Genomic DNA, 27,103 nt, shown 5'->3' with positions numbered 1-27,103 from the left:
AATCATGTTTTATTCATCCTGGAAGCCTCAGCACTCGAAACAGGAACTGGCGCATAGTAAATTCAGTGTCTCTATTTGTTGAGCAAATGAGCAAACAAGTGTGTCAGCCAGCAGACGGGATTCCTGAGCCGAGACTCGGATGGGGAGGGTGGCTTTAGAACTCTGAGCCATACACGCATTTGATTTGACTGGCTTATCAAATCGCATACACACATTTGATTTGACTAGCATGCAAAGGTATGTTACGTTTTAAGTTCCGTTTCAGCAGTGGTTATCGGTGAGGACGTTTGGGCTGATGTAACAGAAAGCCCATCCCGAACCAAATGATCTTAAATCATGAAGGGAAGGTATGGGGTACAGTAAATTCAGGCGTGGTCAGACTGGGGCTCTTGTTCCATCCCTCCACATTGTGAGGCGCTGTCCTTAGGCATCGTCTTCATCCACAGGTTGGCTCTCCTAGCAAATGGCTGCAGGAGCGTACTTACTACATGGACCAATGAAAGAGAGAATTTCTCCTTCCCAGCCATGAAACAAAGTGTGTGGGATTTACTCTCACTGAGCCTCTGAAGGTCAAGTGCCCAACCCACGTATCCATCCCTATAGCAATGGGAGAGGGGGGAGGTTTATACTGATGGGTTTCACCGGGTAAGACCTCACTGAGGGAGCTGGGCCAGGAGGGGATGTGTGCTGGGATGTGTGCAGTATCCACTACTCCGGGAAGAGTGGTGGCTGGACCTTGTAAGGAACACCACCAGCGTAACCCTCCATATCACTTGTTCCTCCAGTCTCCGCCTCTCATCTTTGGTTGGCCCTCTGTAGAGGGAGAGTTGAGTAAGGTGAGGAGCTAGAGACTGCTGTTCCATGTGGGGTTGGGAAGGCCTGGCTACAAGGAGAGGCTGTGTTTTAGGGCCAGATGGAGGGAGAAAGAGGGATTTTGTGAGTCTGGCTGGCTTTTCCAAGATCCGAAAGGAAAAGAGCAGATCTGAGTGGGAGCTGGGGAGAGCCTGTTTTGTGGTGTCAGCTCTCAAAACTGACCTTCTGTCTCCTCGGCTGCCCACAGCACCTGCTTGGTTAACAAGATGAGCAAAAGCGAGGGATGGCTCCCTTCAGACGCTGCCAGTGAAACAACTTCCCATGAGCAAAAGCCATTTTGCTTACTTTCAGGTTGAATCCGTTTTAAAAGATATTTGTAATTAATTGACGGGCTCACGCCTCGTTCTCAGCGTTAACAAGCAATGCTGTGGAATGGTCAGGCCTGGAAGCATGAATTTGGCCTACTCCACCTCTCCGTGCTCTAGTTTTCTCATCCAGAAAATGGGGATGCAAAGGGCACCTGCCTGATAGGGCTGTTGTAAGAATTAAGTGAGTTAATAATGGTAAAGCACATAGAAACCACCCGGTGAGCGTCAGCTGTTTTAACTATGCTAACAGATTCCACGAGGGAGATAGGGCCGCTGTTTTTTGTTTCTTTTCCATCCTTGCACTTCGGACATCTCAGGACTGCTAGGAATTTTGTCGCATGTTGTGATTTTGTGATTTATAATAAGAAATGTGTATTTGGTCTTTGTCCACTATTCAGGACACAGAGCTCCAAAAACCCTTGGAATTTAAGAGATGAGCATATTAGTGTGTTTTGTTATGCTAATGAGTTGGTTTGGAACGCCCCTAAGCTCACACACACACACACACACACACACACACACACACACACGGAGCCAACCGGGAATGTGATTTGGGGGATGGGAAGTTTCAGGGCAATGTGCAATTTTGCTGAGATTTTTAAAAATTCCATTCTCATGCTGATTGCAGAAAAGGAGTCACGAAACCATGAATTTGAACCCTCCTACCTGTTCTGAAGGGTGCCAGTCTCCCTTTGTTATCAGAGAAGTTTTTGAGAGGTAGGCTCAGGGGAAAGCAGCTGCCCCTACTTGGGCCCTGAGAGCGATTCTCCCGGGACCAGGGGAAGTGAGAACTCCCAGGCTTTTGGTTTCCAAAAGCAGCTTTGTAAACATGTCTCTGCCTCCTTGGTGACAGGCAGCACTTGTGCTGGGGCTGTTCAGGCCAGAGCTGGCATCAGATGGAGAGAAGCAGCCCTAATTTAGTGTTGCCCAAAGGACCCTGTTTGGTGGAGAGAAAAATGGACACAGAACCAGATCAAGGCATCATGGCCAAATGGCCCAGAAATGGATCTTGCTGAACCCTCCACTTGGTCTCTGGGCCCTTACTGGGAAAGTTGCAGAATTTGTTCAGAATCTGTTCTCCTTGCTGAATAGAGCCCTGAGCACGGAGCTGAAAATCAGGGCCTTGGAGAGACTGTAAGTGGAGAGCCTGGGCGAAGCGAAGTGTGGTTGGGCACATGTGCGTCCTGGGAAGTATGGTCTTGTAAGACAGCTGTCTTACTCAAGAAATTCTGGAATAAATGGCCTCAGTGATGTGAAAGTATTAGGGTTCAGAGCGAACAGTCAAGAAGGAATTCTTGAGACATCTTTCGTGCAAAAAGGTGGTTTTATTAAAGCACAGAGACAGGACCCTTGGGCAGAAAGAGCTGCATCAGGGTTGTGAGGTGGGACTGATGATATACTTTCTAGTTGGAAGGGGATTAGGGATAGTGTAAGTCTCTAAGGAATTTGGAAGCAAGGTCTCCAGGACCTTGAGGGGCTAGCTGTTGTTAGGAAAAAGTCATTTATCACTGTCTAGTAGAACTTTAGTCAGGAGACCCTTCAGATGTCTATCAGAGGGCCATATGCTCGGAGGATGATTGCCAACATGTACCTTGGAGCATAGCGATAAAGGACATTTCCAAAGGAATGTTTATATGTGGAGACTTACAGGATCTTGGACATCGGGATAATGTTAAGCTTAAGTAATAACATCGAGGCAGTTGAGTTCCTAGAGAAGGGTCACTCTGCTTGTGTCAAGGACTTGTCAATGGGTTGTAAGTTGTAAGGAGATTAAAATTTTCTTTTGCCTGTGTTCTCCACATCATCAAGAACCCTTCATCCCTTCTCTTCAACTCCATTCTAGATAAGGCTGTCTAATGTGGTGTCTAAATGTGGCATCTCTCGGGAGTCGGGGGCCCCCAAATACGGGGCGACGATTGGGAAGAAGCCATTGGCTTGGGCTGTGAAAGAATTTAGCTGAGGCAGAACAAAGGAAATAGAATGTGGAGCACATAGCAAGGGAGCACGCAAGGGAGCGGAGGACAGGACAGCAGAGACACTGCCTGCCAAGAGGCAGTGGGTGGGAGCCATTTTTAAAGGGGGAAGATGGGGAGGTATAGTGAGGTATGGACGTATGAAATATTCCCGTTTTTAGCAACTGTGCCTAGTTGTAAGTAGCCCATTGGTCAGTTAGGGTCGATGGATATTTTGAGGTGGGTCGCCTTCTGGGCCTGTCTGGATTCAGCCAGGGGGTCGCTGTGAGCCTGTGAGTCACTCAAGCCTTTTTGCCTAAAAACAGCTTCTACATCGAATTCATTTTAGACACTTGGCAATGTCTTTTCCTGCTAAAGGCTTTTGAGCAGAAATCCTCCAGGCTCTCTTTTAAGGTGCATTTCCATTTATTCATTCAACTAGGATGTGTTCAAGTCCTGCTGTTTGCCATTCTGGGAAGCAGCAGGACACACGACAAAGTCCCTGCCCTCAGGGAGCTTATATTCCAGGAGGAAGAAAAAGTAACAAACACCTGAGCACACAGATGTTCAGCACAACGTCAGAAATGCTGAGAGGGAGCATAAAGCCAGGTGAGACATGGAGAAGAACAGGAGGCGCTCTTCATAGGTTGTCTCCAGGGAAGGCTCTTGGAGGGGGTGGGGGGTGACTTTTGAGCAGAGACCAGGAATAAGGAAGCTAGCCTGGCTAGCCTTGGGGAAAGAACATTTGAGCAGAAAGAACAGCAAGTGGAAGGGCCCAGAGGACAACACATGCCTGGGGAGCTCAGAGAACATCAAGGAGATCCAAATAGCAAGATGCTACTTCTTGGTAAAGGTCTCAACTTCGACTCCTTCCTTTCTTTGTTTCGTCCCCATATCTCATCTCTCGCCAAGTCTGGTCAGCTCTCTTCCAAGACCTCTCTCGAGCTCATCTATACCTTCTTTGTCCATGACCACCCTAACTCAAATCCCTGCTGTCTCTCCTTACCTTCATTACAGCAAGAGCCTTTTAGCTCGCCTTTTGTAAATTCCAATCACATTTCTCCCATGCTTGAAATTCTTCAAGAGTTTCCCATTGCCCTTTGAAAACACTCCATTCTTCTCCCCATGGCCTTCAAGACTCTACATGATCAGGCTCCTGCCTGCCTTTCCCGCCCTGCCCCGCCTCCTGCTAGCTGGGGCTCCAGCCACACGGGTCAGGTGTCAGTCAGCTCAGGCTGCCCTTACAAAGTGCCACAGACTCGGTGACTTAAAACAACAGAAATTTATTTTCTCACAGTTCCAGAGGCTAAACGTCGAGGGGTTCACAGTTCAGCCCATACCAGCCCATCTTTCTCTTTCTCAAATACTATCAGCTCTTTCCTGTCTCAGGACTTTTCCCAAAGCTCTCCTGTGATCTTCCCATGGCTGACCCCTTCTCCTTCAGCTCTTCAAAATGTCACCTCTTCCGCGAGGCCTTCCCTGACCATCCCCATAGAACTAGCTATGTTGCCCAGGCCATTTTATTTTAAGGCAAAATTAAAAATGATAAGATGTATAGGTGTTTAGTGTACAACTAGATGACTGCACTATGGCCCCACTGGCAACCACTTTTCTGATATCTACCTTCATAGTTTTACCTATTCTTGGACATCATGCAAATGGCATTTTTTACTTACTTATTTGGTACGTACTCTTCTGTGCCTGACTTCTTTTGCTCAGTATTCACCTATGCTGGGATGCCTGGGTAGCAGTCCATTAAGCGTCCTTTTCTTGGTTTCAGCTCGTCATGATCTCAAGTTCGTAACATCGAGCCCCACGTCAGGCTCCATGATGGGTGCGGAGTCTCCTTAAGACTCACTCTGCCCATCCCCCTCTGCTCTCTCTCTTTCTCTCTGTCAAATAAATCTTTGAAAAACAAACAAAAAAAAGAATTCATCTATGTTGTTCCATGCATCTGTCATTTATTTATTTTTTTATTTCTGAGTACTGTTCCATTGTATTCTGTTGCATAAATAGATCACTCTTTGTCTACCATCCTGTTATTGGACATTTGGGTTGTTTCTAGTTTGAAGCTACCAGAAAACACTACTGTAAATATTTTCGTCGTTTATGAACATATGTGCTATGGTCACCCCAATTTTTTTTTAAAGATTTTTACTTATTTTTTTGAGAGAAAAAAGAGAGCGCTGGGTGGGGAGGGGCAGAGGGAGAAGCAGGCTCCCTGCCAAACAGGGAGCCCCACTCTGAGCTCTATCCCAGGACCCTGGGATCATGACCTGAGCTGAAGGCAGACACTTAACCAACTGAGCCACCCAGGAACCCCCCCACACCTTTTTTTTTTTTTTTAAAGATTTACATCCCCCAAAATTTGTATGCTCAAATTCTAACCCCTGATGTGTTGGTATTAGGAGGTGGGGCTCTTGGGAAGTAATAAGGTCATGAGTGTGGAGCCCTCATGAATGGGATTAGAGCCCTTAGGTCAGAGAGCCCAGAGAGCTCCCTGACCCCTTCCTCCATCTGAGGTCTGCAACCCAGAAGAGGACCCTTACCCAGCCATGCCGGTGTCCTCACACTCCCAGGCTCCAGAACTGTGAGAAGAACCTTTCTGTTGTTGATAAGCTACCTGGTCTGTGGCATTTTGTTCTGGCAACTGGAATGGACTAGGACACTATGTTTTCATTTATCTTGGGTAAATCTGTAGGACTGGAATCTCTGGGTCATAAGGTGTATGTTCAACTTTCTAAGAAACAACAAACAGGTCTAGGAGGTATGTGGGCTATTTGAGCCTCCCACCAACAGCACGAGAGTTCTGATTTCACTCCTCAACCTCACCAACACTTGCTATTATTAACCTTCTTAATTTTAGCCATCCCAAGCTAAAATGTGAAATGACATAATTTCCTTAATTACCCGCCACTGCTGAGCACTTCTTCGTGTGTTTATGAGACACGTTATGTATCTTCTTGTATTGATAATGTCAATTCCAGCCATTTGCCCATTTTTTTACTTTTATTTTTTATTTTATTATGTTAGTCACTGTATAGTACATCATTAGTTTTTGATGTTGTGTTCCATGATTCATTGTTTACGTTGCCCAATTTTTAAACTGAGCTGTCTTTCTGTTCTTTACATGCAGGAACTCCATATATACTCTGGTTACAAATCCTAGTATTTTCTTCTGGTCCATGGCTTGTCCTTTCATTAAGGGTCTGATAGAAAAGTAGTTTTTTTAGTTTTGCAGTTCCATTTTTGTTTTGTTTTGTTTAAGATTTTACTTACTTATTTGAGAGAGAGAGCATGAGGTGGGTAGGGAGGCATAGGGAGAAGGAAAGGCAGGCCCACCGCTGAGCAGGGGACCCAATGCAATGCCATTCAATGCAGGGCTCGTTTCCAGGGTCCTGAGATCATGACCTGAGCCCAAAGCAGACACTTAACTAACTGAGCCACCCAGGCACCCCAGAAAACTAGTTTTTAGTTTTGGTGACGCCTTAGGGCTAGAATATGCTCCGGCACCGGGCAGTAGGACTAAGCTGTGTTCTAAGCCGTGTTCTGTGTTGGAAGATTTTCTAGAAAGAAGGTGCATGGGGATCCCAGGAGGGCTGTCATTCCCTTCAAGTTTGTCCTGTAGTATTTCAGAGAAGCTGGATACTTAGCCCCTGAGTGAGCCATCCTGGTGTGCTCTTTTGAAAACGATACTGAAAGCGCCACAGATTCTCACTCTTTCCAGTGAGTACCAGAGCTCACGCCCCGAGTGGGGGAGGGATCGTGTGTTCAGGTGTGGAGAAGAAATGGCCTTGATTTCTTCTAAATACCAGTGGCCTTTGCTGCTGAGTGAAGAGTCCAAGATCTTCCATATGTGCATATCTTGACCCCATAATTCCACTTGTGGGGATCTAGGGCTGAATCCATGGTTATGTGCAGAGTGTCAGTCACAAGTACACTTATGTCAGCTTTGTTTCTATAGCAAGATATTAGGACCCCACCTACAATAGCGGGCTCTTACATGTAGGCCGAAAACTCCCTATAGCAGAATGCTATGAAATCATTTACAGTTTATTCCCTATAATACACATATTTATTGGCAGAGACATTTCACAATATTGTATATGAAAAGGGCTTCAAAATATTACATACAATCCCACTTTATAAAAAAAACTTATATACGTATATATATGCATACATATATATGCATGTATGTTTGTGTGTTCTGTTTATAAAAGCATGACCCCGATGGCACAGTTTGAGTGTCTGTGTCAACAAAAGTAATTTTTAAGTACACCTATTCCTTTACTCGTATTTGTCATATTACATGAAGGCGATTATATCATGCCCTGGAATACTCACAAAATTCTCTAAATTCCTCTCCCATTCCTTTGTCATAGGTGCTTCTGCACCTCTCTCCAGAATCCCAATTAAAAATCCTGCAGCCCACACCCCTTCTGCCTGCCGGTTCTCCCGACTTCCTATTTTCCATCACAATAGCTAGAGCATCTGGGTGGCCTGCTTGGGGCTGTCCTTGAAAGGGGGGAGGGGAGAAACTGCAGGGCCAAGGCCACATTCTTCATTTTGGCCCGGGACTGGAGCGTGGGGGTGGGGATTGATGAGGAGCCGGGAAGTGATGGCAAGGCTCCAGCCCCAACATCTTCCTCCTATTTCATATGCATAGAAAACATCTGGAAGGACACGCACAAAGGCCAAAATGTTAACAGTAGTTATTTCTGGAAGGAGGATTAGAGGGATTTTAATTGTCTTCTTTTTGTTTATTCATGTTTTCTAATTTCCTACCATGAATGGACATTCCTTGATTAATTTGTTAGAATTTTTATTGAAGTCTATCTTGATTAACTTGGAAAATAGCAAAAAAAAACAAAAAACAAAAAAACAGTTCCCCGTGCTTTGGGAGGTTGGAGAAGTAAACATGGTAAACTTCAAGTTAAAGAGGTTTAAAAATAAAGTCTCTGTCCCAGACACAGCCCCCAACGTTTACCCAAGTCAACCATCAGCCCACACTGGGAGGTTTGCCTTTGCTCCTGTCTCTCCCTTTTTGACAAATAAAAGCAAAATGTATTTTCAGGAATGTGTAAATTAGAGAGAGGGCTTGGGGCAAGTTAAGCAAGTTACAGTAGCATAGAGGTGATATGCCCTATCTGGAAAATGGGTACAGCCAGATGGTCCTCAGGGATGGGTGAGGCAACACATGTGGAAAACCCAGGACTCTTCCTGGGGCAGACAGAGTCCAAGAAACAGTAAATGTGAGAACCGGAAGGTCCTTCCCAGACCAAAGTTCAGCTCCCGCATCTGACAGCTGAGGAGCCCGAGGATTAGGGAATTGACGTGACTTGCCTGTGGTTGTACAGCTCATCCGCAGTGGAGTAAACGCGTCAGGGAATGGGGCTCCTTTAGCTTAACCTCAGGTCCTACCCCATGGACAACTGGACAAAATTTCTTCCTGGTTTAATATCACGAAGCTTTTTGAATATGTATGCTAAGTTTATAAGAGACAGAGGTGAAATGGGCTCGGCGAGCATCCAGATTTGGGCAAGATGGACATTAAATAAGCAAATACAAGTGCGAGGAGGGCGAAGCCCAGGGTATGATGACAGTTCATCTTGTTTCCACCCGTAGATGTCCAGAGACTGAAAAACCAAGTGAGAACAGTAGGGAAACAGGAGGAGGCTAGAGCAAGCCTGTGAGGTCACTGGGGGTATAACTCTGCTCCCTCCAGCTAAAGGGAAGCCCCCTTCCAAACGAAATGGAAGCTCTGGGGTGGGAAGCAGAGGTCGACTTCTGTTGGGGTGTTATGGGGTGGGGGCAGTGGGAGCCTAGAGAAAGTGTCTCCACCTCCTCATCGAAGGCAATATCTTTCCCACCAAACTTAGAGAACCCCCAAGCTGGCACAGCCACCCCCACCCCTACCCCCACTGCCCGGGCTCCTGGGAGAGTGGCAGAGCAGGGAGTGGTTGCCAAGAAGTATATTTTCGCCCTGCTTAAAGCACAGCTATAAATTCACATAGTAGATCCACCAGTATGACTGGAAATGCAGAGGACAGCTCAGGGGTAGGAAAAATCATAGCTCCCCCCAGTGCCATTAATCTTCCTACCTGGGAGCGGGTTAGCCTTAAGCATGCATTATTTATTAGGGAGACTGGGATGGAGGGAGGAAGGGCAGTGTATGGGCGGCAAACAGCGGCGACAGGGAAGTGTAACGGGCAACGTGGTGCCGCAGGAGGTGGGAGGGATGGGAGCTGGGAGAGCCAGGCTCTGCCACAGCCACCCTGGGTGACTTAGGAGAAGTTACTTCAACCACTCCGGCCTTGACCACTCCATCTGGAAATGGGGCTTGGATTCACTGGTCTCCTAAAGTCCTTTCAGGGTCTGAAATTCTGTCCAGAATGTTCTCTGCATCATGAAGGCAATTTGTTTCAGAAGTTGCATTCACCAGCCTAGAAGGTGTCAGCAAACCATCAGGAAGCACATTTCCGGGCCTTTCCCGAAAGATCCCCATTTGATAACCGTCCCTGGGGGCATGCACCCAGGTAAGAAATGTTTCTGAGTTTATTAGGGCAAAAGTAATTCTGCTTTCTATTCCATAACCCATTTTTGCTTGTGTTCCTATAAAAATAGTATTCTCAATTCTTACTGTAGATGTTTGTTGATAAATCTAGATCTGAAGGTTGACAGAGAACTTCATCTTTTTTTTTTTTTTTTAAGATTTTATTTATTTAGTTGACAGAGAGAGATCATAAGGAGCCGGGGGCGGTAGGGGAGCAGACTCCCCACTGAACAGAGAGCCCGATGGAGGGCTCTATCCCAGGACCCTGAGATCATAACCTGAGCTGAAGGCAGAGGCTTAACCCACTGAGCCACCCAGGCACCCTGAGCACCTCATCTTTTGATCTTGAACTACAGCCAAGCCTTAACTCTGGGTGATAAAATAGATTACAGGAATTGTCTCTTGCCTTCTTGGTGTTTTCTGCATTTTGTATTTCTTCTCTAATGCACTTATATTAACTTAATACTAATGGAAAGTGCCTTTACGTTTTCAAAATAGGAAAAATAACAAATTTCTGACCCTCTATGTACTGATTTTAAGGAGCATACTTCCCTTTATGAACAAGTTCCCTGGTGACATTTTCTCGTTGTGTTCTATCTCATGTATCCAAGAGACTGACGCATAGTAATTCCGTGAGAAACAGGTGCATTTGAATATATAAAAGTAATAATAACGACACTTATGGTGACGACAGCGGCCCTTGTGTCGGCCCTTGTGTTTTGCCATATGCTACTGTTCTATTCTCTGTATGTATCATTGTATTTAATCCTCGTGAGACCCCTGGAGGCAGATGCTACTACTATCCTCACTTCACAGATGAGGAACTCAAGTGACAGAAAGCAAAGTAACTTTCCTGGTTCGAACATCTTTTATGCCGTGTCTTGTATCTTCTCAAAACACCCTTTAGATCTGGCCTCTGCAGCAGCAACCTGATGGCCCTGTAGTGGTCCCTTAGCTTTTACTTCTGCCCTGAGGCTTCTCTGTCTCTGTTCCATGGGACACCAATGAGAGCCCTTGCTCCCTGCGCCTGCAGAGATCTCAGAATTCAAGGACACCTGCTGGAGCCAGCTCTTGACTAGTGGGGGATGAGAGCTGGTGGACAAAATTTTGTCATACGGTCCTAAAGCGTGTTCTGCCTGGTTCCTTGGAGGATCCCCAGAGAGGTTAAGTCTGAACTGCCCATGACAATCACTAATTTAATGCCTGCTCTTGACTGGCTTTTTTTTTCCTTCCCCGAGTTTACTCATTCTAGGCTTTGACTCCTATTTCCTGGAATTGTTTTCCAAAACAAATGATCTGTAAATAAAGTACGTCTCGGGTCCTGCTTTATGAAAGAACCTCAGTTAAGACATTTCCCCAAGGTCACCTAACTGTTAAATTCTGGCACCCAGGTGGGAGAATATTCATTCTCTATAAAATAGTAGTAAGCACTCAGAACCAGGATCTAGATATCTAAATCTCTTTAATGGATATGTGTGTGTGTGTGTGTGTGTGTGTGTGTGTGTGTGTGTTTAGGAGTTCACATGCACACGCCAATAGGCTTGGGAGTGGGATAAGTACACCAAAGGTTAATGAATTTTTAGAATTTTTTTTCCACTCTTACTTAACCGTATCGTCTAATTTTGCTGATGTGGCAGTGTGTCACTATGCATGGAGATTTTTTTTACATGAACAAAAATCTCTTATTCCAGGTTTTATGGTAAAGATGGATAACACACTGGCAGCTGAAGAAAGCTGAAACTCTTACTAACAAATAGATCCAAATTAAGAATTTCTACAACATTTCTTTAGAAAACAGAACCAGAATTCTTTTTTTTTTTTTTTTTAAATGATGATCCTGTGGAATGCCTTTACTTCCGTCTTTCTCTAGTATTAGAAACAGTAAAACAGACAAAAGGATGTTGATTGACAGCTCAACAATGCTGGATGCAGGATGTTTACAGGTACACTTGTTTAAAAGTCCTACAGGTTTATTGACTAAGGCTAGACAACAACTCATATGATCCTATTTGGTGCATTTCCTACCATGGTCCAAGGTCATTATATGGTTACAGCCAAGAGCTGGGCCCCAACTTTCAGGAGAAAGACCACATAGAAGAAAATCAGGGTGGCAATTTGGTCCCCCCAGCTGATTATTTGTGTCCTGGAACTGGAAAAACAAAAGGTGGCAAATACAGACTGCAATGAGTAAAAGGACTTGGAAAAGTTGGCGGAGAGTCGCCCGGTATATGAGTAAGGTCACTGGGCTTGGGATGACAAGGGCACTGCACTGAAAGAGCATCCGTGGGACCAAGTACTTATAATATCTTGTGGTGTCATTCCCTCAACGACTTTGGAGTACCTGTATGCGATAATAAATAGATCAGTTATGTAATAAGGCAGTGTGTTGAATATGCATTCGTCCTGTGGAATGAACCACCACAGAGAGAGAGACAAGGATACCATACACATTCTTGAAAGTTTTCTTGTGTTGTGTTTGATTTGTTTGTTTTCAAGGCTATCCAGGATAACTCTTCCCGGGGATGAGGCTCAGTTTACAGGCTGGTAACTGATCTGCATTGATTTATTCTCACGGAACCCTTGAGCTCTTCTAGCAGACAGTAGTAGCCATGGACATGCTTGTGTGAATGTGAACTATCCTTCCACAGCCTCGCTCTCAGGCTATATCACAGAAGCAAGTCTCAGACCCAGAGACCCAGACATAGGCGGACTCCTTAAATAAGCATTCATTAGCGCCTGCTAATGGGACAGTCCATGTAGCCTGTCCGGGAAGCTGGGGATTGCCCAGCCTCTGCCCACTTGGAGACTGCAGCTGCCCCCAAAATGAAAGGTTCGCTGGAGGAAGGCAGGAGAACATTCTAGAACCGCTGGGCTCCTGAGCAGGCAGGAGAGTCTCCTGGAGGGCTGTCTAGAGCACAGGTTGCTGGGCCTTCCTTGCTCCAGAGCTTCTGATGTAATGTGTTGTCTACCATGAAACCAAGGATCTGAAGGCAGGATTTTGTTGCTCTCTCCAATAAAACTGGTGTCAGGCAGCCAGCGACTCCCTAAATGGCTGGACACAGGACCATTTAGGGAGTGAATCTAGAGTCCAGACCCTCAACCATTGGGGTGTAGACCACTAGACGCTCTAGATTCTTTTACCTAAAAGGCACGAGGGTGGAGAATGTCTCTAAACATAAACATAAATGGTATTTGCTTAAAGTGGTTTTAGGGAATACCATTAATGCCGTCATTGAAAAGCCATTTCTCATCCTCCTTATGCCAGTTAGCAAAGCCTGCTGCCCCGCTGGAGCTCCAGAAAAGTGAAACGCACACGGAGAGCTGGCCAGTGGCCTTCTGAGCCCAATGCTAGCTAACCACCCCTGTGGGCTGGATTCGTGCTGGGGCAGCGAGGTGCTAACAATGAGCACTGTCCCCCAGCTGAACATTTTAAAGTGAAGGAAAGTTCATTAACAAATCAATGGGCGTGTGTTTGATCCCCCCAGACGGAGCCTGAGATCATAGAGGAAACCAACATTGACAGGGTAAATGAGCCCCGCGGCTACGGCAGGTCAAGGCAGATGAAGGGCCACTCAGAGACGTCCACGCTCAGCTCCCAGCCCTCCATCGACGAGGTCCGGCAGCAGATGCACATGCTGCTGGAAGAGGCCTTCAGCCTGGCATCCGCAGGCCACGCAGGCCAGAGCCGGCACCAGGAAGCCTACGGCTCAGCACAGCATCTGCCCTACTCGGAGGTGGTGACCAGCGCTCCGGGGACCATGACGCGGCCCAGGGCAGGGGTGCAGTGGGTGCCCACCTATCGCCCAGAAATGTACCAGTACAGTCTGCCTCGGCCGGTAAGTCAGACATCCCTTCCCCATACCCCAGTGGGTCAGCTCTGTCCAGTGTGTTCCCGCAGGGGTCTCTGGTGTCTAGGGGAAAACCACCTGGGGATTTGGAGGCAAACGTTTCTTGGTTCTCTTCTCATCCTCCACCCACGATCCAAGACTAAGCCTGTGGGTGCACACACACAGGAAGCCCTTACATCAAACCGTAATACACTGCAGAATGAATTTCTTTTTCGACGATCCCTCCTGTGAAGGCTTAATTTCATTCTTCATGCACTGGTGGTTTCCTGCATTTCCCAGTGTGGGGACCCATTTTCAATGTCGGGACACATTAGGGGGCCACGGGCCTGGTGGTTCAGCACAGAGGCTCAGGTGACAGGAGGTTTGACTCGGAGTCCCTGCTCCACTACTCCCTAGCCTTGGAGACATCACTTAAATTCTCTACCGGTGAAATCAGCAAGAAAAATAACCTGCTTCCTAGGGTTGTTGTAAAGATTAAGCGAGTCGATCTATCTGAGGCTCTTAGAGGAATGCCAGGCACACAGTAAATGCTACAGCAGCGTCAGTCACACCTATTTTGTTCACTGGTAAGTGCACTTCAGGATCCGAGAAAGCACCCAGTGACTGACAGCTTCCATGATTTAAACCAGAATTTTAATTAGCATGCATTTCACTCATTACCAGGGTATCTACAGATACTTTTTTAAAAAGACAGATAAACCGCGGACCGTAATAAACAAAGCACTGTACATGTGTAGGTTTCATCCTTATAAGAGTCTCTGCCCTATTCCCGAAGGTTACTCATTAACAGAGATTTATAAGTAGTCATCGTGATGTGTGAGGACATAACAAAAGCCAACAGTTACTGTTTTACTATTACATTTTGATCATGTGTACACATGTGCTCTTGATCATGCTAGCTTATTGATTTCGTCCTTACTACATATGAGCCACTGAGGCCGGTATTAGTTTTTCCCTATTTTACAGATGAGGGAACTGAGGATTACACACATGTTCAGGTCGCACAGCCAGGAGGGGGCACCGCTGGGACCCAGACTCAGGCCGTCTGCACCAGGGCCCGTGTTCTTAACAAGCGTGCTCTTCTCCCTCGTGTGATGTTACCTTGCCTCCTCGTCTGTCTTATTTCTTTCATCTGCTGTAGACTATTTGGGACATCCGTGGGCTTGTGGACCCTCATGATAATTTCATGCCCCCAACCTCCACAGTCCAAACCACACAGGCACGTAATAAATCATTGCTATGCTATGTAAGTAAGTAGCCTGCACACTGTTGTGAATTTCCTTATTCTCCTTTGCTCCAGACTCCCCCCTCTCCTCCAAGTCACTGAGATGTCTCCCCTTGATCCTGCTTCTCATCCCTCCCCTCGGAATATCAGTGTCTAGCCTTAACCTTTCCCAGTGGCTAAGCTTTAGCAGGAGAGACAGGTTTATTTCAAACGGAACCTCGAGGGTAGGGTGGCTGTGTGTATGGGACCACCATCCGCAAGCGTTTGTCCTTAGTTCGGCAGGTGCAGAATTTCTATCTTGTCTATTCACTTCACGGGGATCAGCTCCTGGGAAGTTGACTCACTCTGATTAGGCTCCCAACAACGTTTTATTAAGGATTCGAACTTAGCAACCTGCAGTGAGAAGCTGGCTGACCACATGGGCCAGAATACTTACATGTGCGGCTCAGTGTGGTCTTTCATTTGGTGAGAGCCAAGCCGAGGACAGTGAGACATTGTCAGAAGAAGAGCTCATTATTATTGGAGCTCTCTTCTCCATCTGTGATATGCAGACCTGGAGAGTACTGACAATGAAGGACAAAGGGTAAACACCAGTCATCATCCCATTTTCTGAGATATGGGTAAAATACAATGCAAAATTCTTAAAATAGTTTTTAATCTAAAATAGAAAATTTGGGGGCCATGCCCAGCTCTCAGGAATCTGAGCCTGCCAGATCAGGGAAGTTTGCTGGGTATCCAGAAGCACGACCTTCCAGAAGAGTGTCAGCAACTTAAGTGAGGCCAACACAGGCCATGCTCCCATCAGCTGGAGTCCAGACACCCTTTTCTCAGAAAGAGAAAAATTCTCACCAAGCCTTACAGATCCATCGCCTTTAAAAGACTTTCCTTTGGCCATCATGTTACAGTTTGCACAATTATAGTTTTCTAATTGTCCATTAAATCAGTTCCAACCCTAATGGGGGAAAAGGGGTTTTTCTCACTGAGATTTAGAAAACACCTGAATCTTACCACATTGATACACAGCTGTTAAGTGTCTGATCCCTGGAAGGGTCGCCTGTATCTGTCTGTATTGATTCATACTGACTTCAGTTTCGTGGGCTCATCCTTCTTGACCTCCGTACATTGACCCCATCCCTGGACTTGCCCTCAGCCTGGAGTAGAAGGGCACACAGTGGCTGAATGACGGTAGGGGCTGCAGCTCTGAGTCTTGGATTCCTCATCCATGAAACGGTGGTGATAAGACGGCATCGGTGAGGATGAAGTGATGGAAAAAATTTATACCTGCTACTTGTTTGCTGGTATTAATCAGAGGGCTTCCAGTGATGCCCAGCACCTCAAATTGCTTGATCAATGGTAGTCATCATTGTAAGAATATTCTGCCCTTTTCAGGGAATTCCTCTAGTTACATCCCTTCCCCTGACCCATTTGAGACTTTATCATTTCCTCCTCCTGCTCTGTTAAATTCCTTTATGGGGAGGCTCCAGTGCCCCAAGTAGGGGTCCCAAAGAAGCTTCACTTCTGTTGGAAGATAATTCTTAAGAAGAACTAGACCCCTCTGGCTGGAGGCCAGACTCTAGGGATCCACAGAGAGATCTGATTTCAGAGCGAAAAAATCTAAACCACCAGGAAGGGTCTTCCAGCCGATGATGGGATCCACATCCACAGGGCCTCAATTTAACAAAACCATCTGAAAATTTCACTGTGGGACATAGGGAAGCCTAGATCATTCTGTTTGTCATAATTTGGGGTTGGCTGTGATGCCGAGAAGGGCAACAACATCACCATTCTAGGCCTGAAAAATAAGGCCACTGAGAGAGAGAGAGAGAAAAAAAAATACTGGGAGAGAACTGAGAAATAACACAGCAGAGAGATGGGCCGTCAAACCAGAACAGTATCAAAGGCACTTCTCTTGTGAGGAAGGCTTCCTCTTTTTTGCTAACACATGGGGTCCCTATTTTCATAAAAGGAAAAAATAGCTAACGATACACAGTAGAAATAATGATTCTTAACCCGAGTTCTTGCCAAGCCCCCTTGTGCTACTGGGAATCCATAGGAAAGGGGACAATTTAGAAGGATAACTATGATTACTTTTTGGCTTCCAAAAGGAAGCTCTTGGAGCTCTGCCAGAGGACCATTGGAAGCTGGTAGGTTTTGTTTGTTTGTTTGTTTGTTTTGTTGTTTGTTTGTTTAAGATTATTTATTTATTTATTTGACAGAGATCACAAGTAGGCAGAGAGGCAGGCAGAGAGAAAGAGAGAGAAAGGAGGAAGCAGGCTCCCCACTGAGCAGAGAGCCCAATATGGGGCTTGATCCTAGGACCCTGAGGTCATAACCTGAGCCAAAGGCAGAGGCTTTAACCCACTGAGCCACCCAAGTGCCCCATGAAGCTGGTAGTTTTAAATGAGCTAGGCCAGGCTGATGGCATTCACGTCATGGAAAAGGTTACTGCCGCCAGACTGGGACCTCGGGGTTGCAGTTTGGGGAACTCTTGATCCATTTCAACCCTAGCGTCTGTGAAGGGATGGACTCAACACCTAATGACCGATCAGTTTTGCCGGCGGCCCCTGATGTGTCCAGTAGAATGAAGACATCCTTCGTCCTTCCTGTTGGTGTCAAAGAAGGGGTTCAGAGCAAGGCAGGAGCGCGAAAACCGCCTCCCACTGCAGCCTTGCCAGGGGCAACTAACAGTAATCATTACAACAGTGTCAGCTGCGGCCATCTGCTGAGTTCCCATCACGTGCCGACATGAAGCTAAGTGCTGTGTAGACATTATTTCTTCGAATCTACCTAGCATCCTGTGAGGTCAATATTGTTATCCCCATGTGCTCAGTGAGGAAACTGAGGCTCAGAGAACTGAAAAAACATGCCCAAGGTCACACAGCTGTTGAGGCTAGACATGGGGTAGGAGCCCAGAGCTGTTTGACTTCAGAGCCCACACACTTTCCACCCTTTGGCCCAGTGGGCTTTGGGGTGTCCTCCAGACTTTGGGGAGACTCAGATCCCCAGAACATCAGAGTGCGATCTCCTCATAAAGAAGCTGACCCTGAGAAAATTTCGCCCATTCCTATCACTGCCACTGGTAAGGGAGACATTTCTATTAGGATGAAATTGAGAATTTCACACCTTTTTTTTTTTTTTCCTGTTCTCCCCTCAAAATCAAAACAAAACCTCTGTTGATGAGATACACAGACCTGTCAGGTATGAGTCTGCCTTCGCCACAACACTTGACTTCAAGAGATAATTACGTTTCTTATGTTTCTCAGAATCTGATTTGATTCCATTCTGAGTTTGCATCTGGTCATGTGGGGTGGAAAATTCAGTGTCAGTTTTTACTGGGCTCCCTCCGCCTCTGGTTGCTCCAGAGTCATTGGTGGCTGGGAAACAGTTGGAACACCAGGAGAGGATCTGTCCCCTGCACTGTTGGTTGGTGGGTCACTGTCCAACTCTCGGAAGTCCTTGAAAGCAGGTCATACTGTCACACTGTCCTATAGCCCCGGCATGGGGATCTTTGCCTCTGGACCACCCTGAGGAAAGCCCCTTGAAAGTCAGCCGAGTACCCAACATCCAGCAAAGGCATACCCTCGAAGCTTAGAAAAAGCACTCAAGTGAATAAAAACCAGTTTATCCAGGAGGGCTGCATGGGAAGGGAGAAAGGGAGGTGAGGTGTAGGACATGAAGTCTGGAGAAAACTTGGCCCACAAAACTCAGGGGGAGCAGGACATATACTTTTCTTTAGTTTTCTCTTCTCCATGTGCCCAAAGCTCTATTTCAGTTCAAGGTCTCCCTCCCTACCCCTGAGTTGAGCTATTGCGGGGTCTTACATGGCGCAAAGCCTGGTGAAGGGGTGGGAAGAAGACATCAGTTTGTCTTCCTCTGACTACTCTGGCTGGTGTCCCTGAGGAGTCCTTGTTTCTATCTAGTCTCCAGCTATTAGTCCAGGAGGAGCACAGCTGGATCCGGGCCTTCTGTTTGCAAGCTCTGTCCGGACCCCTCTTCACTTCCTGCCATACACACACACACACACACACACACACACACTATCCCTCTCACCTGTCTAGCATCTTCCTCATATTAGCCCACCCCCACCCCCCTACCCCCTCGAGGCAGGACCTAGAGCCCCTTCTCCAGACCCATCAGCATCTAAGACTTCTGGTTTCCCTCCGACTCTCCCCACTTCCTAACCCAAGGGTGTTTACCTCATCTAGAGGCAAAATAGTCTAAAGGAACCTCTCCTTCCAAATCTCTTCTTTCAGAATCAACTTTAGGCCTTGAGTGCTTTCAGGCTTAGGTTTTTGATATTCAAAAGCCTCAATTCAGCAGTTTTGCTATTGAAACACCCATGAGAACTGGCTCCTGGACCATCTTCAGTGGCTGTAGCTATGGCATTCCTTCCCTGGGGCAGGAAGGCCGGGTGCCCTTGCTGCTTGGGGTTGGAAGAGGGCCCTGGATTCCAGGAATTGTGGGGAGCAGAAAGTGTTGCTTACTACAGCTACTGTATCAAAGAATTACCCCATCACAGAAGGAAGTGTTTTTCCTTGTGGAGGACCCACTGTGTGCCAGATGTCACATTAACATACAAAATGAGTCTTTCAAACAGCCTTTGGCCTGGGGGTCTCATAGCCACCATCAGCGGGTGAGAAAGTAGGCACAGACAGATGAGTTGCTCATGGTCAAGCAGCTGCTAAGGATGAAGCCAGGATTCAACCTTGGTTTTGTCTGATTTCAAACCCGTGCCCTCTGCGCCACACCATCCTTAGCTCAGAGTTGCAAGGCAGCAGCCTTAACTGGCTATGGGATTTTTGGACAAGTCTGTTGACCTCTCGGTTTTAGTACCCCCCCTTGGTTAAGGCAAAGGGTATGGTCTCAATGTCTCCTGCTCTCTTTCCAGCTTGAAATTTTATGAGTCCCAAGGCCTTGGAAACCTTAGATAGGACCCTAGCAGTAGCTCATGGTAAGCTGACAGACCAAGATAAGCCCTGGGTTTTCACCATGGGGTTAGTCTTCAATTACCAAGTCCTCTGTTTTCAACTAAGTACGAACTGTCCTTCTGGAAGATTTTAGTTCCTACATCAGGATGTAAAGCTCTGTGCAGCTGCATGTAGATGCCTGTTTTGCCTGGAGCAGTATCGTCTATGTCAGCACAAGGCACTGGAGGGGGCACTGGGCAACACAACCTAGCACTGTTCGCAGGTATGGAGAGACTGGTGCGTCTACTTTGACCGGGGGGCTGGCTTGCTGGTACTGGATTAAAGCCTCCAACGAGGATGGGTCGACTGTGGCCTGTCAGTCCTCCTTCCCACACCAGGCAAAGCCTGAGACCCTCTGCCCTGTCCCTCCAGGTGCAGGCTGCCCCCTTTGACCTGTATCCCTATAGTGCTCCCCTTGAGCACTATAACTAGTAACTAAGGTTACTAGAGAGGACGGCCTTGACCCACTGCCACCACCTCCCAAAAACATTGCAACTGAAACTTTGAGCAAACTACATAGTTACCTTGTTCCCTTCTACTCTTACAACCAAACTTCTAAGAAGCCTGAAGAGTGGCCCAGTCTAGTCACATCCAGGCTCCTTCTACCTCAGAGACCTCAGACCTGTTTACAAAACTGCCTTCAGGTCTGGGTCTCTGATCTCCTTCCTAGGCAGAGGGCAGGGATCCCAGAAGACGGTGTCCTTTGGTACCAGACTGGACATCTCATGGCCACTGTCATGGAACAGGGAACTTGGAACCAGACAGCAGTTTTGAGCAATAGCTTCCAGTGAAATCCCAGTCACGACACTGCGAGCAGGAAGCCAGATTTCCAACTACATAACAAGGGAAACCAGAACGTGAGGGCTCAGAAGTCTGGGGAACCTACACAGAGGGAGGGAGGAAGACATAAGGGAGGTCATTCTCTCAGCCCCCAAGCATAGGACACAGGCTCTATTTTTTTATATGACCCCTGTGGTTACCACAAGGCCCTGAGGATACAGCCCAAAGGCAACGGCCTGATCTCCTGTATCTGGAAAAATCTTCCAAAGAAAGGAATTCCCTTGGTACTTATCAAAAGCTCAGGATATTTAATCCATTCTTTGGTGAACAGGACAGACACAGGCATAGAAAAGCTTTTTCTTGGCTGAAAAAACTGATGAGCATCGAATAAGCCTTCCAGGAATCAGGGATAAAAATAAGTCGTCTCTCTCTACCAAGTATCGTGAGAGAGCCTCGAAGAGAGAAGAGGGGCTCCAAACTCCGAACCCCTTTCTCTATTTTGGGAAAGGCATGTCCTTACTTGAGGGTTTATTGATAATAAGGAAGTACCAGATAATGAGTTTCAAACTCTCTACAAAACCCTCAAGTTCAGGGAGGTCCCAAGTTGTCATCATGCTGGTCAGTGAAGGGCCAAATTCACCAGCACCCCCTCGCCAACTTCAACAACAGAAGCTCTGCCCTAACCTGGGTATGTGTTCAGGTTATGTCGTAATGATTTCACGGCTACAGAAAAGTTTGCTTGAAAGCCAATAGCTACTCCAAGGCCTTACTTCACAAGGAAAATGACAAAAAATGAGGGGCAGAGACCGACTGATGTGTACAAAAAGTGAACAGCTGAATCAAGATGAGAATTTTGGTCTCCTAACTCCAGTTCACTCAACATTCATTGAGCAAATACTGATTAAGGACAATTAGGTGCAAAACATTTTGCTTCATAAGGTCTAGGTACCATGGTTGCCGACACCCAAAGAGCTTAGGATCTAGTCGAGCTTCAGAGTTTGGCTCCCTGAATACAACCTTAGCATACATCATTGATTAATGCTCAGAAAATGGAAATGGGGGCACCTGGGTGGCTCAGTGGGTTGAACCTCTGCCTTCGGCTCGGATCGTGATCTCAGGGTCCTGGGATGGAGTCCCTCGTCGGGCTCTCTGCTCGGCGGGGAGCCTGCTTCCTCCTCTCTCTCTCTCTCTCTCTCTCTCTCTCTCTGCCTGCCTCACTGCATACTTGTGATCTCTCTCTGTCAAATAAATAAAATATTTTTTAAAAAATGGAAATGTAGCACGGTAATGGAGATTTCCAAGTTGACTCAGCCAGTACCCCTAGATCTGGGCAAATGTTTTCTTTCTTTCTTGTTCTGGAAAGTGAGCATTGCTGATACACTTCTAGGCTGACAGTTATTTTCTTTGAGCACTTTGCATTCCATGGTCTTCTGGGTGATGTTGAGAAGTCCAGTGTCAGTTTAAATGTCATCCCTTCGTAGATGATATGCCTTTTCCCTCTGTCTGCTTTTAAGATGTTCTCTTTGCTTCAGCAGTCTACTGTTTCGGTACAATGTTTCCAGGTGTGTGTTTCATTTATCCTGCTTGAGATACATTGCACTTCCTGATTTTGTAATTCATTGATTTTATCCATTCTGGAAAATTCTTAGTCATTGCTTTTTAAAATATTGCCTCTCTTCTTCTCTGGGACTTTGATTAGTTGCATGTTAAACCTTCATATTTTTTATTGCTCTTTTATATTTTCTGTCCTATCTATTTGTGCTTCATTCTTGGTAACTCCTTCAATTCCATTTTCTAGTTTATTAATTTTCCCTTCATCTGTGGCACCTCAATTTCTTCATTCCCCAACGTGGAGTGTTTTCTTTCTGTAAGTACATCTCACCTCTGAAAGTCCTATTCGTTCTTTTTCAAATTTCCCGATCATTCCTGAGAATAACTCTGTCTGGTCATTTACTTTTTATAAACATTTTTTACCTTTCTGTTTTCTGTTTTAAACCTAGAAATCGCAAACTCTTAAGTCCTTAAAGATCTAAATCTGTTGTTTGTTTGTTTTCTCCTGACTTTCACCTATATTTTCTGATCTTTGATTATGAGCTCCTTTCTGCTCATCTTAATCTGTGCCATTCCTGAGAGCCTGGGTTAGGGAGCTTGCCTCCAAAGAAAACTTAAAATTGCTCCTGCCTGAGCCTGGGACCACTACCAGCCTGCCTTCGTGGAAGGGACCAATGTCAGCCCCTCGCAGGTTGATTGTATCTCTGTTCCACTTGCCCACCCCACCCCCTTGCCTGTGCCAAGGCCTGATCTCTTATTAATCATTTACCAACATGGCACTTGTCTTCCAGGCAACCCACCTTTCATATTTGCATACTTCTACTTCTCTCTCTGGTTTCAGCTCATGGTTTGGTTTTAGTTTCCTGAGGTGTGTGCAGGGTTGCGGGGAGGGAAGGGATTGGGTGGTGCATAGGGTCCTTGAGGTTTCTCTTAAAGCTTGCAATTCCCACTGTGCATTAAGAGGTATGTTTCATCTAGGATCTAGTTGTTAGCTCATGGGTCGGCCTTTACAAGTATGTAGTCTGCTAAAATGCAGCAGGGGAGAAGACCTCATTCAGTTCAAAGAACCCTATTTATGGATTCCCTCTGCTGCTGCTTTTTGTCCTGATGCCTTCAGGCTTAAAGTCTTGTCATCCTGTTCCTCAAGAGATCTAGCAAGCACGATACCTAAAGAAAAAGATGAATGAGAAGTACAAGTTAAGCTTTGTCTTCCCAGACAGCATTTCCAGATTTTTTCTCACTAAAGGAGGCTGTGGCTTGGCTCTCCGATCCTGTCTATCTCTGCCTGTTTTCCTTTTATCCTCTCACATGTTGATCAAAGTCTTCACTTTTGTGACAGTTCCAATCCTTTTATCTTTGAATAGTGCTTTACAGATTATGAAATACTTACATTGACTTGCCTGATCTTCCTAGGCACCCCCCCACCTTGGAGCAAGGCATCCTTGTCCCCATTTTAGAAGAGGACAGTGAGGCCCAGAGAGGTCCTCCAAACTTGCTTAGGGACATAAAGTCTATTTATCCACAAACCAGGACTTCCACCCTTACTTACTGACTGTAAACCCATTGCTTTCACCCACTAAACCTGCTTTCCATGAATAAGAAAGTGAAATGCAATCAATGATTCATTCATTTATTCATCTACTATTTATTGATCATGCGTGATATACCAAGCCCCGTGGCAAGCATCAGGATAGAGATGACCATAAAGCCCCCGCCTTCATTACACTCTACCTGGTGGCAGACAACACAGAAACAAGCAATGATATGCCAGAGAATGACAACTGCTATGACAAAAAATAAAGCAGAGTATGGAGACAGAGTAACTAGGCCCTTGGGGGAGCATTGGGCTGGCTGAACGAGATGGAGGAAGGAACCCCGGGAAGACCTGGGAGACAGCATCCCAGGGAGAAGCAGCAGCATGTATAAAAGCCAGACAGGAACGCACTTGGTTTACTCTAAGATCAGCTCAGGGACTCTATGACCACAGTGGTTCAAGCATAGGGCAGCATGGTCAGAGATGAGCTAGAAGAGGGGGCTGGGGGACTGAAGGAAGAGCTAAGGGCAGAGTTGGAGGAAGGAAGAAAAATCTGACCTGGAAGCTTGCTTTTTTTTTTCTTTTCCTTTTTTCCTTTTTTTTTTTTTTTTTTTAAGATCTTTATTTTTTTGAGAGAAAGAGCACAAGTGGGGGTGGGCGGGTGGTGAGGGGCAGAGGGCAGAGGGATAAACAGACCGGCCACTGAGCACAGAACCTGACACAGGACTGGATCCCAGGACCCCGAGATCACGACCCACGCCAAAGTCAGATGCTTAACCAACTGCGCCACCCAGGTACCCCACACTTCCCTTTTCAGTAAGAAAAACCTGTATGTTGATCAACACTGTGTTTTAACATATCTTCCTCTGTTGCTTGTCCCTTTCACAGGCATACAGGTTTTCCCAGCTTCCTGAAATGGTCATGGGCTCTCCCCCTCCACCTGTACCTCCCCGGACTGGCCCTGTGGCTGTTGCTTCTCTCAGGCGGTAACACATTCCTTTCTTGGCCTTGTCGGGAATGTCGGGATAGGATTTGGTCCCGTGTACTCTGACCCGACAGATTTCCTTCATGCCTGCCCCCATTCAGGGTGCATCCCCTGTACAGATAACCATGTGCTTGGGACACCCCGAGTACTATGAAGGAAGTGGGGGCACACAGAGGGTTGACCAACTTTCTTTTCATTTGAAATGGAATGTCCTGTAGAACGCACAATTGAAGAAACCCAGGGTCAACAACCCATTCCTTGACCTGCGACATCTGAAAATTATTCCAACTCAGGCCACTACAATGGCCGCCTCCAGTCTGGGCAGCTCCAGGCACATGTGTGCGCCCCGAAGCCCCTTTGTCATTTAGGGGTGGTGTCCAAAAGGCCAGCAAGAGGCATGTCTAGGCACCCACCCCTCACTCTTGACTCCCAGGAGGCTGAGAGCACAGGAACTCAGATATGTATAAAGAGATAAACTCAGAAAGCTACAACTCAGATATGATAAAGATATTGTCTTTTTTCTGTAATGATCTGACAAGCCTGTGTTTTAAATAAATATAAGCGAGAAAGAAAAAACCCAGTGAGCACTGAGGGATGCTGGAATAGGCATCGGGTCCAGGATTAAGAAACAAGGGTCCAGGATTAAAGAAACAGCTGGGCCCGGGGGTAGGGACAGGCCAGTGCCCTGGCCCTCCTTCCCCAGCCTCCCCCTGACATGCTGGCCACACCCTATCTGGGGATCACAGGTCTGACCTTTGTGGAAATAGTGAAGAAAAATGAGTTCCCCACCCCAGAAATGACCCTGCCCTAATTTCCAGCGGTTTCGAACACCAAGCTGTGTGTAGACACCAGCTCCTGACCGCAGTGAGCCCGGGGTGGGGTGGGAAGCCACAGACCAGGTTCCAGCCTACCCCGCCACGTAACCCTAGGCAAGTCGCCTCAACTCGTGGGCCCCCGGTTTCCTTCTCTGTAAAATGAGGGGCAAGGGTCTAACTGATGGCAGAGACTCGGGGATTCCTCCAAGGGGGCTGAGCGTATGGAACCGAACCTGGGAATTTTCCTGGGAAGGGTTTTCTAAACTCGTAGCAGATACCTGGGAGAGTAAGTGGGAAGCCAGGGAAGTCGGGGAGCAGCCAGGAGAAAGAGGGGAGGCAGCGAGAAAGGAAAGGAGACCCCACACTACCGAGCCCTCAGCACCCACTCTGAAGCAGAGTCCGCTCATGCCGGCCTCTGTGTTTCACCCTCCCTGGGCAGTGCTGGGGGCTTTAATTACTGCTGAGAGCTCTAATGGGACAAGCTTCAATGGGACAACAAGCTCTAATGGGACAGCAGTCATCTGTGGTCCATTTGCTAAGGGCCAGTGTCCCTTTCTTATTTCTTCTCTCAACCCTCGGTCTCTTCCCACGCCCTTCCACACTGTCTGCCGTCTTGCCGGATACCAGCAGGTCACCGCTTTCCATTTCGGCTCAGAGGATTAGAGCAGGGAGGAGCCTTGGACAGGGGGTCATCCATCCCCTTTGTTTCACAGACCGGGAAACTGAGGGAAGGGGAAGGAAGGGCAGGGGAAGGAAGCTAGGACCCAGACTCTGCCTCTCTGCCCAGCTGCCTTGCTGTGGCTCTGTTCTGTTCCAACAGTGACAGACCCTCTGCTGCTCAGAGGGTGGCCATATGGGCTGGCAGCCTGCCACCTGCTGTGGCCGCCTTTTCCTCCTTCCACTTTAATTTTAGGAGAGCCTGAAGTCCCTCTGTGAAGGGGAGGATAGAGACTGGCTAAAGCGCCCTTTATTAGAGGGGGAGAGGCTGGCCCCCGTGGCGCCCCGGCAGCCCTCTTCTTGCTGCCTTTCTGAGCACTAAGTGGAAATACGATGTGTTTAATGGGCTGGATTCTCTGCTTGCCTGTGGGACCAAAAAAAAAAAAAAAAAAAAAAAAAAGTGCTTGTCATTCATAACGCTGAGGAAGTGCTAGGCTCCTGGTTCCAGGAGCAGCCCGAGTCTCGGACTTCTTGCTGCTAGCAGCAGCAGCAACAGCAACAGTGGCAGCAATAGCAGGGAACGTGGTCCTCGGATGCCCTCCCGGGTCACCAGCCCTGCTGCGGGGTTGGGGGGTGGGGTGGGGACGTACCCTCCAGACGGAGGCTTCTCATTGGCTGATGATGATGTCATCCCTTCCCAAGCCGACCATCCCCCTGCTAATACCCAGCGCTAATTGCCTGGCTTATTTTTATGTGGAAATTAAGTGGGCTACTCCCCAGAGACACAAGAGCCACCCTCAGGGGAACACTGACCTTGAATATCTAAAAATGACTCCAGCTCCGTCCACCACCACGGCCGCTCCAGGTCTGGGCCCGCTGGCCTCCTTTGTGACTTGGGGGGCAAATCCAGGCCTAAGGACCACACCCTTGTGGGGCTTGGAGGTCACCCGCGGCTCCCAGAGGTGACCCCAGAGGTGACAGGCGGGCGGGAACTTCTGGGTGGTGCTGCGGCGGCAGGTATGGGGAGCGGCTAACGCAGCCCCTCTGCGCCTGCA

At 47.2% G+C, this 27,103-nt stretch overlaps 1 protein-coding gene and 1 long non-coding RNA gene across 9 annotated transcripts in view; one reads left to right on the top strand and one right to left on the bottom strand.

Annotated features, from left to right (window-relative positions):
* Nucleotides 1–27,103, top strand: part of KIAA1549L (KIAA1549 like) — a 255,597-nt gene that overhangs the window by 218,519 nt on the left and 9,975 nt on the right. For 5 of the 8 annotated variants that reach the window (XM_059406186.1, XM_059406204.1, XM_059406149.1 and 2 more), the window contains 2 exons: nt 13,172–13,522; nt 24,480–24,577. In XM_059406186.1, coding sequence (XP_059262169.1) covers nt 13,172–13,522; nt 24,480–24,577 — 449 coding nt within the window. Of the gene's footprint in view, nt 1–13,171; nt 13,523–14,500; nt 14,913–24,479; nt 24,578–27,103 lie in introns of those variants that run through there. The other 3 variants (XM_059406167.1, XM_059406159.1, XM_059406178.1) reach the window with 2 other exon arrangements.
* LOC132021597 (uncharacterized) lies at nt 15,060–27,098 on the bottom strand. Its single transcript, XR_009405402.1, has 3 exons — nt 26,862–27,098; nt 22,858–23,224; nt 15,060–15,322 (listed from the first exon to the last, which is right to left on the bottom strand). It is a non-coding gene; the product is annotated as an uncharacterized LOC132021597 (long non-coding RNA).

The sequence above is a fragment of the Mustela nigripes genome, chromosome 1, assembly GCF_022355385.1.
Source record: "Mustela nigripes isolate SB6536 chromosome 1, MUSNIG.SB6536, whole genome shotgun sequence".
NCBI lineage: Eukaryota > Metazoa > Chordata > Mammalia > Carnivora > Mustelidae > Mustela > Mustela nigripes.
This window is presented reverse-complemented; position numbering and strand designations above follow the sequence as displayed.